Below are 18852 nucleotides of genomic sequence, written 5' to 3'. Positions count from 1 at the left end.
GAAAAATTTTTTTGAAAAACTGGACCATTTCTTTAAACCACATTGGACCAGGTCTCATCTCAAGATGCTGCCTTCTGTAGCAGCGGCCAGCTACAGACAAGGCTTCTGTAAAATTCCTCCACCAAAGCCTCTCTTGAAAGAATTCCTCTCTGGCCTCCACGCTGTCCGTGGCACAGCAGCTTTGTTATTTTCTTATGTGCCTGCACATAGGAAATACGTCTCTTCCCCTCCTTCTCTCTCCACGCTGCTTGAATTGGGGTGATGGTGCTGCCCTGCCACATTTACTCGGTGTGAAAGGAGGTGAGGCCCTCACCCTGGTTGTTTTCAGAGGTCCTTGGTGTGACACCAATCTCATGTGGCTTACACATGGGCATCGGCTGTGACTCTTAGCTGGAAGTGGGTAGAAACTAGCCTTTGCACTGGCCTTTTTTGGGTATGGGGAGGGAAGGGATGCTCTTTTAATAAAACCTGTACTCCCCCCCTGCTGGGGTGCTGAGGAGGCAAGGTATAAGGATTCAAAACAGCTTCCTAGGGGAGCTGGTGGGGACAAAGGGCTAAACCGGTGTTTGAACTGGAGCTTGGTGAGTGCTTGTGTTTGATAGGTATGGTAACCAGTACCTGGGCGGGTCTTAGGACGTCGTGTGTTCTTCTAGTGGCCCCTGCCCTGCTAGGAGGCAAACAAACAGACGTGGCAAACTCACATTTAAGCAAACAAATAAATCAACTAACAAACAAACAAACAAGACAAACAAACAGTTGTCTCTCACTGCAATTGTCAGGGCTAATCTCGAGATGTAGGCCAGCCTTGAAATGGGCCCACCTGGTGCCATGGACGTTGTGTTTCCTCCAAGTGTTTCTTTTATTTACAGTAACAATTGTTGTGTGGCTTTATTCGCCTGGATCCCAGTACAGAAATGGTGCAATGTGATTTCCTCGTGCGGCCGCCGCTGCTGTAGAGGCTTTAGCGTCACCATTTCCTGTTGACTCAAATGCTCTTTCTTACTTTGCTAACGTCAAGACGAGATAGTAAATCGGGAAAACTTCTGAGCAATGCAAAACAGAAAACAGTTGTGAGGATTGCAGCACTGAGCCCTGGCAAAGACACTCCAGCTTTCTCCTCCTCCTAATTCCCACTGAGAAGTCCCCAAAAAGGGGGCTCACGACTCCACCTGGCAATTGAGGGTGTACCCGAGGGAGGAGCTGTAGTGTACCAGCGCGAATCAGAGCTAACCTGAGCCTCCTCTCACTCGTGTTCGTAGCACCTGGCCTCAGGAAAGGCAGGGAGGGTCAAACCCTCAAGTACCCCAACTATCTGCTATTTTAAGGTTTCCCTTTCCTGGCCCCTTTTTGAGCTATTTATCCGCTCTTATTCTGCGTGCTGCAAATTGCCTTCCCCCCCCCCATAAAATACCACTGTTTATTTTACTTATCAACAATTCCTGGAAGAGTGTTTGGTCTGTGCAGTTTGGCAAGCTTATGACCTTTTAAGAGTGAAAATGTCAGACCTTGCTTGGTTCCTAGATCCTGGTCCCCAAAGGATGCTCATTAGTGCTGAGCTTTCTAATACTTGTTGCCAGGTATGTAGGAGGCCAATGCACAAATGCTGTGCTATGGACGAGTTGTAATACCCATCCTGCTCTTCTCTTCAGCGAGTACAAGGGGTTTCTGAGTGTTAGAAAACTGCATAGACGATTAGCTGGACTTTAAAAAAGTAAAAATAAAAATTTGGGTAATGAAAAGTCCTGCTAGGCCTAAATGGGAGAGCTCCAGTAATTAAATAATCCATATTTACATTTGACTTGTGCAATGAGACCATGGGCGGAGGAGAAGTACCTATCGCACTTGTGAGTACCGTGTAACACAGACAAAGGTACTCAGGTTTGCAGTTAGTCTGAAGCCAGAGCTCTTTGTACCAAAAAGCTGTTAATTCCAACGTCAGTCGTATATAAATTTCATGATAGACTATTTCTGTGCTCACCTGGAGGTCTGAGAAAGAAGCACCTTCCTTTAAGCATTGCAGTACATAGAAGCATGTCCGGAAGTCTGAGATAGGCCCTGGAGTTTTGCCAGCACCAGAGCAGCAGGACTTGTATGTTTTGAGAGATGAAGGGTTAACTTTGTTTCCCTGAAGCTTACCTTTAAGGAGAGAGTAGAAAATATATGTTCCTAACTGTATGCGTGTTTATACAAGAATATATCTTACTTACATAAATACACGCGCACATACCTTGTCAGGGTGCTGGTAAGTTAAATTGCTTCCTGTAGAAGACCTGGCAAGAGGGATTTTTTTTCAATTTTTTTTTTTTTTTTTAAAGTGTGGGCTTGAAAAGATGCCTGAGCAAGCTGAGCTAGGTAAGCACGTGGCGTGTGGAGTGATCAGTGTGGAAGGAGGCGGGAAGGAATAACAAGGAGATGTAAAAGCTGGCCCAGCTGGCAAGGCAGAGGCGATAGCTGCGCTGCAGCTGGAGGAGGGCTTGCAGAACAGGCAGGCACAGCAGAGCCAGATTCAGCTGAACCAACTGCAGCGGAGATGTGGCAGTACAAATCTGATGCGGGCCGAACACCCAAGGTCGCCGGTGCCTCTGCACGGTTTGTGCTGCTCTCGCTAGACGGCTGCCACAGACGAGCCTGCCCGGGTGTTGCGGCTGCCCTAAGATAGGAGCAGGGTGAAACAATGGAGCACTGTTGTCTGCAGGGACTGGAAGCGGCACGTAGCGCGTGGCCTTGGTGCCGCACGCAGCTGCATTGTTCGCCTGCTGGGAACCACCTACCTGAGCTCTGCTGCTTCTGGAAGGAGCCCAAAGAGCTGTTCATCTGAGCCCAGGACGGTGACGAGAAACGAGCTGTCCTCTTCTGGCACGAGCAGTTTGCTCTCCTGCCTGTGTACGGAGAGGATCGAAAGGATTCCTGGCTGCTTTTTTTTTTTCCCTTCTGTGTGCATCCCGGGACGTTAATTCCAGTAGTGGTTGCAAGCTGGCTGCCTGCCAGCAAGAGGAGACTGACAACGCTTATCCTCCTAAATCTAGAGAGGGTTTAAAACTAGCTTGTAGGTGATTAATGTCAGACCTGGGAAGGGGCTGGAGGGGAAGAAGGGCAAATTGTAGCATTAAAAGGCTGGCTGATCTTGAGTGAATCCTATGCCTCTTCTCCAGCCTGCTTGTTCCTGTTACTCAGAGTAAAACTGAAACAATCAATGCTGAATGTCCTGAAACAAGTACTAGGGGAAATTTTTAAAGGGTCTGAAACACTTCTAGGCTTTACCTTTGTGACAAATCGTCGTGTAACCATTCTCTCACAGCTAAGTGGGCGCCCCTTTGGCACACTGAGCCTGCACCCAGACTGTCGAACACTCAGAGTTTAAGCAAGCGTCTCCCTATCTGGAGACTTTTGCAAAAACCAGAAAAAAGTGAAGAAAGAAACCCCAGAGACCAGCAGCTGTGCTTAATGAGCTGAACATTATTGAACCAGTTGCTTTTCTGCCCAGTAGAGACTTCGGTTTATACTTTGTCCTTATCAGTTCCTTCATCGCACAAAGATCTGTAGGTTAATCAGAGCTGCCAGGAAAGCCAAAACGTGAAGGCCTAAAAGGCAGCTGCCATGCAAGTGCATGGCAGGAAATCTGTCTCTATAAGACAACGCACATTCCCTACAAATAGCGTCGGGGTGCCCCAGAGACAGAGCTGTTGTTGCTGTTCCACAGCTCTTGTGCTGTCGTGGTGAAGCTGCAGTCTGGTTACGCACAGGGTATTCTGAAACATTTCCCCCCGAAAGCTGCAATGTTTAGTAGGGACTAAATGTCTTTTTTTAGAGTTTTCTCTTCTGACTGCTCAGCTCAGAAAGTGCTGCTGAAGGGGTATCACACGCTGCTGGATTCACGTTAAACAGTTAAACAAACCCTCCAGAGGCCAGTTAGTGATGAGCATGCAACTACTGATATGCCCGATCCACATGTAAACGTTTGCCATTTCTGGGGGCAAAAGTTCGGGAGGTGGAGGGAGGTGGCAAGGGGGTATTAACAGATCTTCCTGGTGTTGGCTTAATCTTTCCTGAAAAAATGAGGATTTTTTTCCCCCAACATCTCATGGGTACTTAATCTGACTTTTTTGGGGAGATAATACTTAGAAAATTGTAAGCCTGACAGAGGATGTGATTAATGCTGTTCATATCTGTTGTGTTTGCGTGTGTGAAGGATCGCCTGTTCTTTGTGATGGAGTTCGTAAATGGCGGGGACTTGATGTTCCACATTCAGAAGTCGCGTCGCTTCGACGAAGATCGGGCCCGGTTCTATGCTGCAGAAATTATTTCAGCCCTTATGTTTCTCCATGAAAGAGGCATCATTTATCGGTGAGCTCTGCTTTCATTCGTTCTCTTTGTCTGAACCCCACGGCTGGGATGATGGCTTGAGTTTTCTGCTTGAGTAAATAACTGTCACTTGCTGCCCACCAGGAACAAGTTGTCAGCTGGGATAACACTACCTCCACTTTCCCACTGCACAATATCCGAGGTGCACCCAGCTTCCAGGAAGGAGTGAAACTTCTGGCTGCTCTGCTGTCTGCGGGGAGGGTATTCCTATGACGTGTGCAGACACGTAGAAAACAACGCTTTCCTTCCGAGGCACGGGATGTTTGTGTTGGTGTCGGTTCACGTCGCTCTGCGGACTTGGCTGCTCATCAGCCCAGAACTGCCCCTGCTCTGCCCTACCAGGTGCCTGTGTTCAGCACGGGTCTGCCTGGCTGCAGGGTGTTAGCTGCTGAGCGACACGAGCCTCCCCCGTGCTGCTCCGGGCCTGTGCTGCTGCTGTGGGGCACGTATCAAACTGATGACAAAGGGGCAGGTGTTCAGAGAAACCTTCCTAGATTTTCTGGGAGGTAAATACAAGCAGCTGTTGCCTTTGCTGCTATATGCCTTGTTATTTAAAGGCTAATCGGTGCTGGTTATGCCCAAGTGTGTTTGTTTCCCTGTATTAGCTATGGGACTATGCTTAAATCCTATTTATTCAACGTACCTATCCAATGCCATTCAGCTCAGTTACCAATTGTCTTTTCGTTCCTGCCATGATCCAACAGCAGGAGGTTTTCCTTCCTATCCACGTCTGTGTTTGGCATCTTTGTGTTTGCACCAGGGTCAGAGCACCATTAGCCCACATCTCAAGGCTGTTCTCAGGAAATGTTTTCCCGTACGTAGCTCCCTGCTTTTGTCCTCCCCCTGTACCCAGGAGGGCAGTTTGGTTGTATTTTTTCCTTTCTGTATTGCCAAACACCAAGGCATGGACCAGCCAGCGTGGATCAGCCAGCCTGTCTGCCCTTCCTGAGCAAGATAACCAGCATCTTCTGTGTAAGGCAGAGGCAGAGCGAGACCTGTTCTGGAGTGGCACAGGACCCTAGAGCAAGGAGATGCCTGTACTGCGACAGTCTAGTTAAAGAGAAAGGTTTCTTTCTGACATGCATCGTATAATGCCCCTGGCATCCTCTTGCCCAGAACATTGGAAGGAGGAGCAGTCAGTTGTTTTATTTGGATACTGCTACCTGGGTTTTGTCAGCAAAGCAGGCATATTTGGGGATGGGCTGCTGTGACCCTGCCCAGTCCTACTTGTGGCACGCAGCACGGCGCAGAATAATGTCGCCTCTGTTTTCAGTGCGTGGGTACAGTTGTACAGCAGGACCCGCATCTGGTCCAGGGTGGGAGCGGTTCCAGTGCAAGTCAGTCTCTGTATCAGACTGTGGGTTGGGCCAAATGCCATTTGATTTGGGGCTTTGCACAGTTCAGCCCAGGTGATGCTGTTCTGTGTTTAGCAGGGTGTTTTCCCGTGTCGATTAAACCCGCGCAGACAGAATAGCTGAGGGCTAAACTGGCGAAAGGGCCAGGGGTGGTGCGGAGGGCGATCTCCTGTCTGATGGCGAGATTGAGATAAATCAAGGAACTGCAACTTCTCTTTCTCTTCCTAGCTTGAGTTCCATAAGAAACAGATGGTCAGGTGAAGATAGAGAATATCACATTATTTTTAAAGTATGAAACCATGTGATACATGTGGCACAGTAAAATAGAGGAGTATCGCCGTAATATTCTCCAGGTCCTGAGAGTATGAAAACTACCAGTGATGTATATCCCATACGTATTGAGCTTCTAAAGCACAGTGTTTGTCTGCACAGAATAGCAAATCTACTGATTCTACAGCTGGATTTCAGTCCGATTCTTCCCTCGTGAATAATGCCAGCTGCTGAAGAGAGACCCTGCCAGATAATTACGCAAATGACATTATCCTCGAACTAGTGACATCCAGTAGTTATTGTCAATCATTCAACAGCAAAACTGTGCCTGCACATAATGTAATGCCACTTCGCTTCCAGCTTTTCCTGTACCCTTCAGCCCGCTGCCTGTCACAGGGCAGGAGTAATCGATCCCTCTGGGTTTTGGCACTCTTCAAGTGCTGCTGTAATTCGTGATGGAAACTGGAGGAGTAATTGAAAAGCTGCTTGAACAACTGCATGGGCTTTGATCTTGGTAGGAGACTGGTTGAGCCATGGAGTCAGGTCAGTTCAGCTGCAATGGGTAGATGTAGCGGGTGAGGGTTTTGTTCATGTTTATTTTATTTATTTATTTATTTATTTATTTTTAATCACCAGGGAGACTCCATTCTGGAGGGTGTAAGGGGAGAGAGCTGCTTGTCGTTGCTGCGTTAAGCTGAGGTTGCTTATGTTGGGTCACAAACGGCAGGCTTTGGAGAGGTGTGTGAAAGTGGGCACCAGGAGGGAGCCTGCAGATGGGAAGGAAATACTTGCAAGGGAATCATTGCATTCGTGTAAGAGGGTTTGATGAATTTATTGTTAGAATATTGAGTGCTTTCATAGGAAGCTGGGAGGAGTGGGGAGAGACACCACGAAAAGCCTGACCAGAAAGCGTTGTGCCAGAAGCTGTTCAATGAGCCTCTTCTGGATTCCCGGGGTCTGTGGAGTAAGTCACTAGCCTAGAAATACCCTGTGTCATATGTTTTTCTTCTGGGCTGGCCTTTCATATAACAATCCTGTATATCCCCACTCCCCACCCCTCCAAGATTAAGCAATTCAGGAGACAGCCTGCATTTACCAACACAATGACTGTTCTCCTGGTACGTCAAGCTTTTGCAACACGTACTGCCAAAAGCTGGGTCTTCTCTCCTTTGAAAAGCCAGAGAAGCCTGGGAGAGAGCACTCAAAGTTCATCAAGAAGTAGCTGAGTTGTGTCGCTTTGGGCTGTGGTGGCAATGCTGGTAACAAGGAACGTTGGGTGTTTGCTGAGTCCTCCTCCAGCCACATGTTCCCAATTTGAAATATCTATAGAATGGTATTTCTGTATTTTTGCTACTGTGAGGCCATGCCCATGGAATGGGGTTCCTTGGGCAGATGGTGTTGGTTGGATGTGACTTCCTAACATTGCGGTCAGTCCTGGTGCTGGACTGGTGCTCTTACAGGCTGATTTGATTTTCATGTTGCAATTGATGTAATTTTCAGTGGTCGCCCTTCACTTCAGTGAAAGTCTGCTTTTTGTTACTAAGCCTTGCCCAGAAAAGAAGTCCTATAAACGTGTGAGTGCGTATTTATGTTTGGTTTTATTTTTTTTAGGGAGCTTTTAGTTTCACAGTGTGTTGGGTTTTTTTCTTCTCATTTCCAGCACTGCAAAAGAGAGGTGGCTTTCTGGCCTTAACGAGGAAACATTTCTGGCTTGCCCTAAGCTGAGGTTTAGCTGTCATCTCAGCAGTGCCTATTTATAGTTGCTTTCTGAAAAAAAAACGTTGACAAGTGTAGTGTGGTTCCATATCCTATCATAGAAGGAACAAAGCTAGAATGAAAGCAGACATGAAAATGAGCTTTTCAACGTACCAAATCATGGCATACTCTACACCCCTAACCACAGAAGGGTAGGACAAGGACATATTAGGATCAGCTCATGATGTACGCTGCCAGAAAAAGGTTAGGTGATAATCAAAGCTATTGTAGATAAAATCTTTGCTCGCAGGGCACTCTTCTTGCACGGCTTCTTTCATTAAGGATGCTTCTAAAGGAAAACAGCATGCTGGGCCCTCTTGCAGGTTGATAGGTTTGTTTGTGATTTTTATGTAAAGCCTCTATGACCTATTTTTCTTGAGGCAGCTCTTTCCCGACTTTCACTTTTCAGTTCAGCAGTTCCCAGGCTGTGGGAAGCATATTTTGGCTTCTGTGCATGCCAGGAACAAAACAAAACAGCATTCACAGCTGAGCAGTATGAGACTGCACAGTGGCTTACACGGAGCAAATGAGCTGCTCCACTTGCAGTCTCTAAAAACAAAGAGATAGTAAATAATTATGAGGCTTTATAGTTTTCCTTCCAGGCAGCAGTATGTAAGAATGGCTGATCTGCCCTACTGCCCTCCAGTTCAAACCTTGCGCAGGGTGGTGTACAGCTTTGTTGGTGGCCATGTCCCCTTGCCAAGGTCACCTAGAAGGTGTCCCTGAATAATGGCATCACACCTGCATACTGAAGGCAAACGTAAATGTTTTCTTAAACTGGGTTGTCTTGAGGGGGGAAGGGGTAGGGGTTTGCCCTGCAGACATTTGAGATTTCAGAAAGGTAGCAGCCTTTTTACAGCAAGGTAGAGCAACGAACCCAACCTGCTGGCATGGTCTTGGTTTTTATGGTGAACTTTCTGCCTCTGCAAGTGTATCTCCTGAAGGGTGATGAAACAGTTGCTTTTTGGAATGTCTCTGCTGTAGGTGGAAGTGACAGAGGAGATGGTGATGTACCTGAACTAGCCTTGGGTCAGCAGTTACCTGGAAGCAGGAGCAGTGTCACACGTGCACCCTGCACATCAGGGCTGGTTTTGCCAGTGGTTGGATAGCAAAGCTGGCCCAGCTCACCTCTCAGCACAGCACAATGGCAGGTAAATCTTTAAGGGTACAGGCAGTGTGGCTGGTTAAAAGCCAGAAGCACTAAAAGGCTGGGCTAGAAAGCTTGGGAAAGGACTGCTTTTTTGGATGAAAAACCTTTTAATTCTGAGGGCTTGTGCTAGTTAGCTTATTCCATTGCCATTATGGCTGTCTGATTTCTGTTGCGGGTGGCCTGTCTAGAGATCCTTGGGGTCTGCTTGTGCTCTGTCAGGCCTCTGAGCGTGGGATGGTGTGCATGGAGTCCCTGTGCTCTGCTGTGGCACCAGGCTCTGAGATAAAGGCAGCAGAGCATTAAGTAGGTCCTGTGACTTGACTGTTTAATAGCACGCACGGTCCCTTTAGAAGGCAAAAGGTAATTATGCAGTTACCCAAATAAGAACGTGGTCTTGTCTTGGAGCTGAACGCTAGCTCTTGGGGAAAGTACGATAGGCTCATTAATGGCAAGTGTTTACTTTCTTGTGTGTTATCCGCAAGCATCGCCTTCCTGTGTGCGGTGCTCTTTAAAACAGGGAAAAGCTTCTCCTCCTCTGAGATCTGCAGAGATTGCTGGATGCCGGCCAGGTGTCTGAAATCATCACCTTCCTTAGCGCAGGAGGCCCGTCAGGTCTGCGGCTGTATGTCTCATGACTGTTGGCTTTTATAGGCAATGAGTTTTTTGCAACAGGTTAATTCACTGCCAATTCAAACAGCGAGCCTGTGACATTTGGAGGAAGGTTTACATAAGCCTTTTAAGGAGACCAGTTTTGCTGGAAAGACTCTTATTAACTGAAACAACACTAAAGTTTCTTTCAGCAAAATCAATTAAAAATTACATGCTGAAAACAGAAGCTGAATGCCTTTCGTAATTACACAGAGCCACTGCTAACAGAGCAGCTCTTATGAGCGTGCTGTTTGCTTTTTCCATGGGTCGGGACATTGTAGACATAGGATCCCTCATGTTCTCTCTCTGTTTCTTTTTTTTGCAACTGGCGATTTTGTTTATTCTCATCTCACGTTGCCCTTTTTCACATCTGGAGTGAGATCTGGTTTCTCCTGAAGTCCAGAGGCTTTCCCCAGGGATGTAACTTGGCAGTTGGGCTGGGGCTGCCGCTGATACCGGCAGTGCCCTGCAAGGCAAACCGACGGGCTGGGAGGCTGGCTGGGGGTTCCTGCTGCTTTGCTTAGCTGCTGTGCAGAGCTTTGCTTTCTTAGCAAGTCAAGGTAAATCTTTGTTGCACGAGGTATTTTAAAGCTGGATAACTCTGAAAACTGTCGGGTGAATACGCTACGCTAGATGCACCTGGAAGTAGTCTTTCTGTGTTTGATGCCTCCCTCCTCCCCACCCTGGTTTGGGATAACCTCAGCTGTGGGGTCTTGTCCCTGTTGCTTTGAGACCTCGATGGGATCCTGGATTTGGTGCTTTCCTGAATCGGGGCCAGGAGGACTGGAGTAGATACATGGAAGCAGGACCAAAAAAAAAAAAAAAAAGAGGGGGGGATCTACATGAGAGTAGCAGAAAGAATGAAATTTAAGCTGATTTTATGGTGAACAAGTGAAGCAAATCGGCTAAAAGCTGCAAATTGGCACGGAGTAGCATACCAGCAGCCCAGTCCCTACAGCAACTGCTTAGTGTAGAGGAGAAATTTTCATGCTGGAGTCCCTGAAAGTGCTTCATTCAGCTTTAGAGAATATAAAGGAATGTCTCTCAGGGTGGGGAGGGTGGTAATGTCTGCAGCTATCTTATGTGAGAGTCAACAGCTCTGTAGGTTGATTTGTGCTTATAGGGGGTACATCCACTACATAATTTCTCACTAACTTGTGGCTGTTGCATGCTTGCAAGCTGAGCTCTCGAATGCACTGTTTAAAGTGTTGTTTCTCTGCACTTGATCAAATGGAAAGGGCAGAGACAAAAACCAGCCTTTCACGTTTCCATGTCATGTTTAATCAGTCACTGTGCCGGACGGTTCAGTCCTGATTTACAGTTATGCTTACGAAGAGCAGTCCTGTTTTGAGATCCACATATCAGATCTCTGTGCCCCATTGACTCCACTGTATATAGTCTGTGAACTTTAATGCAACTTTCCACATGACTAAGGACCGCTGAATAGCCTACAGGACTTTTTGGCTCTGCTAGTGTCTACTTTTTCCTTTATGCTTATTTAAAGGGATTGATTTGAAACCTGCAAACCCTGCACATGATGAGTTTGTATAAATCATTAAAAACAGAGCTCGAAGGGGCCTCAAGAGTTTGTCTGGTTCATCCAGCTGCCTCAGGGCTGGATAACCTCTACCTAAACTCCTGGCCCTGGTACTTCTACTCTTGTTCTCCTTTGGCGTAGGTTTACTTTTGTGTGTAATAACTTCATGCTACGCTCTTGCAGACATGGACTCTCACTTACCGAGTGCTTGATATGAGAGCTTGGTGCTTCTTGGTAACTCTGGTACCAGCAAAAATAAGCAATATTGCTCATCTGTGGCAGGGGTAAGCAATTAGACGTGAATTGTATTCTGATATTTCTGGTGACTACTGCATCCTTATGAAGGCGTTTCACAATTAGAAAGCTTACAGATACAATACAAGTAGTCGCTGTGCATAATGAGCTCTTAAATGAAGAAGCCCAGAATTAGACTCAGATTTTTAGGTCCCAGAGTACTTGGAAATATTTAGGTTCAAACTTCTGAAAATAAGAAATGATCTTATCTGCAAGTACTGCTTTTCTTGCATTCTCTATTCCTGTTTGAAGGAGCGAAGGGCATGAGAAGGAGAAAAAGTAAAAATAAAAATATTTTAATTTTAAGAAGTCATGTAAAATTTATTTTTTAAAACTGCCCCAAAATATTATGGCTACCTTTTTTTTTTATCCAGAACTGCTCGCCTGACTTTTAATTTGTTCCCTGATACCAAGGGCACTCAGGCTAATAATTTTAAGCACCCAATTTTGAAAACTTTTGCTCTGAGATCTCCAGAACCACCCAGCATTAATCCAGTCATTTTGTTGATCTTTGTACCCACCTGCATCCTAGAAATAACATTGAATCGAGGAAGCTTTCAGCGTGAATGTCAGAGAATATGACCCATGAGTTAGCATTCGGGAGGCTGATATTTATAGCTGAGGAAAAGGTCCCTGTCAACCTTAATAAATGTTCTGTACAGTGTTTTTAAAACAAAGATTATGCCGACAAAATGCTGTTGCATCTGCTCCCTCTGACTTGCTGAAATGGAAGATTTCTTGCAACATGACATGTTGCAGTGGGTGAAGCTGCGAGAGATGTAAGAGTGACAATGAGAAAATCGGTGTTGTTGACATACTTGGCCTGCAGCAACTGCCATCGCTTTCCAGGCAGAGTTTGACTTATTCTCGATCTGTGGCAAGATCAGCTGCTGACGTTTCCTTGGTCAGTAATCCCAATGCCTAGATATTGTTGTTTATGCCGGTGAGCATGTAGATACGCCATTTTTATGCAAACGGGGATTTTGTAAAGTCACCCAGCAGCTTGTATTATCAGTGGAGCAATTGAATCATCTTGCCTTTAGGTTCTAGTTCAAAGTCATCAGCTGTCTGTAATGAGTACATAAATAAAATAGAAATAATTATGGTAGAAAATTTCATCATTATATTGTAGCACTGCAGTAATTGCTGTCAGTTTTGCGTTCTGAATTTCTGTGGAAGAAAATCCTAAAATTTTTACTTTTATTCCAGAAAAAAAATAGATGAAAATTTCCAACTGTAAAGTAACTCTACAAACTGGAAGCTCCAGGCGCTGAACAGCTCTGCTTCCTTAGCAGTGTTTATCCATCACTGTAGCCTGAGCTTCCCTAAGCCCCTCAAGAAGCAGCAGTAGGCAATATCACTGTGCGGTGGTTGTCGGCTGGAGTTGTCAGCCTGGCCTTGCCGTGGAACAAGGAGCTCATCTCGTGTCCGTGGTGCCCTGGGCAGGACAGCGAGCACGGCTTTGCTTCTGCCCTCTTCATGCCAGGGGGTTGTAGCTAGCTGCTGGCACAGGCCGGGATGCAAATTGCAAAGCTTGTTCCCATGGAGCAAGGGGAAAGCATTGCTCATCATTTGGCCTCTGAGTCATAACACCTTTGCTGTTAATGGGATTGAGATCCTCCCGTTTATGAGGCTGTGCCTAAAGGCACAATTTAGTCTCAGAATTGTATTACCCAATTATTATTCCACTAAAGCTAGTGGAGATATTCCAGCTGACAACAATGGGAACAGGAGCAAGCCTTCAAGTCTCAACTATATACATATATACTGTATACAAAATGTGATACATTCATAACCGCAGAGATACACCACGCTCTGAACTGATTTCTTCTGAATCAATTAAAGTTTCAGAAGCGTGATTTATTATTAACAGCTCGAGCAGCTTTCACAAATCTCTCAGCAGCACAGGAATAGGAGAGAAGTGCTCCTGAATCGGGAAGATTACTTCCAGCTAGGAGAGTTTATTTTCTAGCTAAATCTCAAATCCAGGCATACCGCCCTGCCACAGTTCATCGAGTTGGGATGCAAATGTTCGCATCTGAACCACCAGAGCAGCGAGGGAACATGGGACACTGCGAGGTGTCCCGGCTCCTGGATCCGTGCCATTTGGGGGCAGGCAGCAGCGTCGTGGTGCCTTGTTGAAGTGTGTTGTGGAGGAAACTGAAGGGGGCTAGAGGAGAGGATGGGTGAGAAAGCAGGGAAAGCAGCCCGGGGAAATTGTCATGTGTAAATCCCTGCAGTAAAAGGGGCGGTAGGAAGCTGTTCCTTCAAACTTCATCATCTTTCAGACAAGGCCGAGTGTGATGGCGCTGTGCAGCCGCAGCACATTTCAGGAGGCAGGCGCTGTGGGACACGTGTCAGAGGCTGAGCCAGTGCGTGGCATTTAGCAAGCGGGCTTCAGGTTTTCTCCTCCCCTCTCTGGATCTAGTTACGTTCCTTTTGACATTTACCTGAGTAGGAAAACGTAATAAGCAGCAAGCAAGGTCCTGTATCCTCGTTGACTTGTGCCTAAAAGCTGAATGATTGTGGTTTGTATTTCAGTTTGTCAATATCTCAGGAATTCTTAGGTGGTTATCAATGTTTTGGGGATTTTAACACAATCATATCAATTTAGTTTAGTCATTGTCTGCATGTTCTCTTAATTTTTTCCTCTTGCTTTATAACCGTTCTTCCTAGCTGGAGCTTGCCATTTCAGTATTTCTTGTATCACTGGTTCAAAGCCCGGTGCCCAAGCAGCAGCATTACAGCCAGACTTTCTGCATTCAGCCTCTGCTGTGCAAAGGGAGCAAAGATCTTGGCAGTGGGCTACCGCTTCCTGCGTCTCTGCCCAGCCTCGACATAAACGAGAAAGCCAAGGAGCTGCTGGCCAGCTGGCCATGCTCCCAAACAGGCAGCCCACCCGCCGCGGAGGTCGGAGCTCTGCCTGGCTGCTCTGCCCCAGCACCAGCGACCTGGGGCTGCTCCTGCTGGTTCTGCTCTGCGGGGACTCGTCGGGGCCAGGGAGGAACCCACAGGAGGGCTGCAGCTCTCAGTCTCCCTTGTGCTGCTCGGGAGACAGCGAGCCAGCAACTCTGGCTCTGGCTGTTCCCGCTTGAAGCAGCAAGGTTTGTCCAAAAACACCGGGGAGGAGGAAGCGGCCTCTGTGTCCATATTCATCGCGGGCTGAGCGGAACGGGGGCTGAATGCCGCGATTTGTTTGAGGGACGAATTGATCACGCAGACAGAGCCAGCAGCGGATAGCTTTACGGCGTGTGGCCCAGCTCTCCTTTGTGTCCTTCCTTCCAGACCTTGCTCTGAAGGGCCCGAAGCGGAGCGGCTGGTTTTGCTTCAAGGCAGCCTCACGCCTTGAGCTGCGGGGTTAATGGCAGTGCTGTGGTGGCTGACTGATGGCAGCCGGTCTGCTGGTGGCAGGGTTGGGACGTGACCAGTCTAACTCACAGCTGATCTCACCAGTTGTTCCGTATCCCTGGAAAAGGCCTTTTTAGCACCGTATTTGCTAAATAGATAGCTTTTCTCTGTGAATGAGCCACTTGAAACACATTGTCAGTTCTCAGGAAGGCGATACCTGTGCTTCTTGATGGAAATCGTGATGTTTTGGATAGGAGTCAGAGCAAAGTGGGACTGGCTTTTGAACCTCTGAAGACACAAAATATCTGCAGTTTGAGTGGGCAAAGGTCTGATTCATGAGTGGAAAGTCTCAGCGCTTTTTCCCCTTGCACTCTTTTAATCTAGTGAAATTGCTCAGCTCACTGATAGCCCAAATTGGTGATTAACCTGACAGCAGTAGCTCCAGGGAGAAGAGAGAGATTTTGTGCGATATAAATAATGGAAAACTGTCTTGAAGCCTGCCCTATTTACTGCAGCTCAGCCTTCCCACTCACAGCAGCCTTCAGAGTGCTTCAGGACGGGTGGCATCCCCCAGGCCACTGGGCAGTCAAGTGAAGCTCCTGCTGGAGCTCTTTGGGGCTGCTTCCCAGCACCAGCTGGTGGCACATCTTGAGTGACCTGATCCCCCCAGGTCGGGAGGCACCCTTTTTTTTTGGCCTGTAGTGGTAGGGCCACTCACAGTATCAGCCAAGTGAGTGGCTGTGTCCCAGGTGCTGTTACATAAGGAAGAACTTCAACATTCATTGTGTGTCTTGGCCCTAGCGTTAATTCTGTCACTCTGGGCACCAGATGTAGTCTCAGAAGTTTCAGCGTGGCTTCTGCAAACAAAAAAAACAACAACAAAACAGAAAAAATACCCACACTTTATTTTGCAGCCAGTGGGTTCCAGTGCTTTCTCCTGGAGCATCCCCCTTTTTTGGGACATTTTCCCTTCGTTTCCCTGCTGCTGAGAAGGGACAGCAGTTTTTCTGCAGAAGTTGCTGAGCACAGCTAACACAATAAAGTATTGGAGCTGCTCAAGTCTGGCAGCTCCAGTCACACCGATGGAAAAAGAAAACTTAAATGTTTCACTTTGCTCTCGGCCACCTTCCTCGGTCCGATGGTCCGGAGGAGGGATGGCCAGGCAAATGGGGCACACAGTTGGCCGTAGAGGCTGTCGGTGGCAGAAGCGTGTGCTGAGCGAGAAGAGAGGTCTGTGTAGATCATGTTCCCACCCTAATAGCTTTCCCCCCCCATCCTCGTGCAACTGAAGTCATTAATGCTCGTTAAGCCAGGATGGAAACAAACCCAAACAACAACAGTCTACAAAATAATTTGGTCTCTCCAGACAGTTTTGTTTTTGTTTTTGTTTTTTTTTTCTCCTCCAGTGAAGCAATTAGTCTCCTGTCGTCCCCTTTTTAGCCACGCTGAAAACAATGGGCTGGACAATAGCGATTCCCCTGGCAGGGCAGCCACCCGATCCGCCTCAGTTATGGGAAAGGTGAGCCGCCTTTCCTCGCGTCTGTTTCCTTGCGTCTGTCTGTTGGGAGGAATCCCTGGAGAAATTCCTCACCTCTCCGTCTGCCTCCGAAAGCCCTGTTTTTGCGCAGCCCCTCCTGGTGAGTCACAGCCCAGGGTACAGATAGGTCTCTTTTCCTCTCAGCCCACTGCAGGGTTAACCCTTCTGTGGTTCATGTGCGTATATAAGCCAGCCCACTCGCCGGCTGATGATGTGGATTGTGGGTGCTGGAAAATCGTGAAGTAATGTGTGGTTTGTACCAATGACAAGCCAATATAGCGCTCGCGCGGCGGAGGGGGGGGAGATTTTTCCAGTCTTGCTCATCTGTGTGGTACTTGATTCTAGGAACAGCTCGCCCCGTGCGATGGGACAGCGCTGCAGAGTAGGAGAATATGTGAGATGATTAAATGCTTTGGAATTCGGCAAAAAGCAGGGCATGTGATGGAGAGCACAGGGGCCAGCTGAAGTCCTGTGGCAGCACCACGAGCCTTGGCACAGCTTTGCCAGGGCGATCTGGGAAGTCTCTTGGTTCCCCTAACTGCTTGTGACATGAGTAAAGTGAAATGCTGTCCTCTGCCCACGGTGAGGGCTGCTGCAGTGCCATGCTCTTGCTGCTGGGGTTGGTTGTAGCATGTGGAGAGGCACTGAATGCCCACGCTGTTGCTGCACCATTACCAGCCCAGCACCCCAAAATCACCGATAGGACAGAGCAGGGAAGGACAGGTTTGGGTAGGAAGGTACCACGGCCATGCTGCTGGAGAAGAGGCCAGAGCAAGGCGGCTTACATCGCCGTGAAGAGGAACCTGGCTGTCCTTCGCTTATAAAAAGCAACCCCGCTGCTACCTCAGCAGCTGGCCAGTGCTAAACCTGAACACGCTCCTTCAAAGATGCGGGAAGAGGCTGAGCCCGGATCCATGTTCTGTCTCATTTCTGCACATGGAGTAACAGCCACGGGCTTGCTAGTCAAAGAAAGGTGCCAGAAAAAGCTCCAGCTGCCCAGGGCAGTCAAGGGCAATGAGGAGCTCTGCTGGTTTTAACAGCAAGCCACCGCATGCTTGAGCAATGCGTCACTGGTGCTGGAGCTCGGCGTCTGTGGCATGAAGGAGCAGTGCGGGCACCAGAGCCGTCAGGCTGCGGAGCACTTCGCCTTGAGGTAGAAAGAGGAGATGGAGAAGTGCTCAGTGAAGAAATCTGACCCACAGCCTCATCTTTGGATGTGCAGCAGAAAGCGGTTTTGCCCAATCCCCAAAGCTTGGGTTAGCTCCGTGGCAGAGCCTGCTGCATTCAGACCGCACACTGCGTGTCGGCTGCGACACGTGTCGACACGGTAACTCTGTGTCTGGGCAGAGCTGCGCTGGGAGCACGCTTTGGTTTCTGTGGGGGAATGAAAGGCTGATGATAAGGGTTTTCTTCTTGTTGGGCGTTCTCTGCTTTGAGTCACTCCAGCCGTGATGCAGGCTGCCAGTGGCGCCAGGAGTGAGTGCGAGCGCTCGGTCAGGAGGCAGAGCACCAAATGCCCGAGGGCTGAGCTCCAGGTAGCAGGGATGGCTGTGGAGACAGGAATGCGTGTGGGAATGCAGAGATTCAAAACAAGTAATAATAATAAAAAAAAAAAAAACAACATGGCATGGGCTGAAGAGGAAGCAAGCTGGGTTTGCGTTCATATCACTGTGGTGCTTCTCAAGTCACCGCAGGGACAATGCGGGGTGGGAAGTGAAAGTAGGCATGCGTTTAGAAGCTGATTCCCAATGCGCAGGGATGTAATCTTGATGTGAAAGTAGCTGCTGGGTCATGGTGTGGTTGCTTTCCTGTTGTGGTCTAGCGCAAAGTAGGCTGCAGCACCATCCCTGCCATCCCCACCCAGTGTCCTCTGCTCTCGCCACCCTACCATGGAATCATTTCTCATGCAAAATGATGAAGAGGTTTGCAAACCATTTGTAAAGTAAAGTGCTGTGAAGTCTGCCTGAGAACAGAAGTGGGAGACAGATAAACCACGTGTGTGTAGCGTCCCCAAAGTGCAGAGAGGACGCAGGTCACCTATTGCTCCTTGTCTGCCTGGCCCATCTAGAACAGTGCCAGGAATTCATCAGCTTTAATGTATCTTTTGTGGTTGATGCATTTCAGCACGTAAAAATTAAAATAATTCACTTTTTGGTCCTTTTTCTCGGGACAGTAGAGAGTCTTTCTGCTTCCCCGAGCTTCTGTGGTCTTCCATTAGTCCTCAATCAATTATTTATTGATGGGGAGAAGATCTGAAAACAGCAGCCCCATCTGAGAGTAGTGGTACTTGACTGTGTAGATGGGTCTGGTGTACTTGGTGACTGAATCCACTGGGATTGTCAATAACATTAAGAATCACTTTCCTGCCACAAAATAAAAATATACCCTTGTCGGTGGAACGTGCTAAGCTTTGATGAGGACATGAGCTAAAAGACAATGCACTTCAGATGTCACTTGGGTGTTTGTACCTTTAGCAAGCACAGACAAAGGGTTCTTTGAAAAACTTCGTGCCTTCAGGTTGGCTGACTTTGGTGTTGTGATAGAAAATGTGTATTGTTGTGCAGTTCTGTCCTGTATAAACATGGGACGTTCAGAT

At 47.8% G+C, this 18852-nt stretch overlaps 1 protein-coding gene across 3 annotated transcripts in view; it reads left to right on the top strand.

Annotated features, from left to right (window-relative positions):
* PRKCH (protein kinase C eta) overlaps positions 1-18852 on the top strand; it is a 116238-nt gene that overhangs the window by 66238 nt on the left and 31148 nt on the right. For all 3 annotated transcript variants that reach the window (XR_004779362.2, XM_035551104.2, XM_035551105.2), the window contains exon 10: positions 4190-4344. Coding sequence is in view for 2 of the 3 variants with exons in the window: in XM_035551104.2 (XP_035406997.1) it covers positions 4190-4344 (155 nt within the window). In the remaining variant the exon portion in view is untranslated. The remainder of the gene's footprint in view (positions 1-4189; positions 4345-18852) is intronic.

The sequence above is a fragment of the Cygnus atratus genome, chromosome 5, assembly GCF_013377495.2.
Source record: "Cygnus atratus isolate AKBS03 ecotype Queensland, Australia chromosome 5, CAtr_DNAZoo_HiC_assembly, whole genome shotgun sequence".
Classification (NCBI taxonomy): Eukaryota; Metazoa; Chordata; class Aves; order Anseriformes; family Anatidae; genus Cygnus; species Cygnus atratus.
Note: the sequence above shows the minus strand (reverse complement) of the source record. Positions and strands in the feature narration are given on the sequence as shown.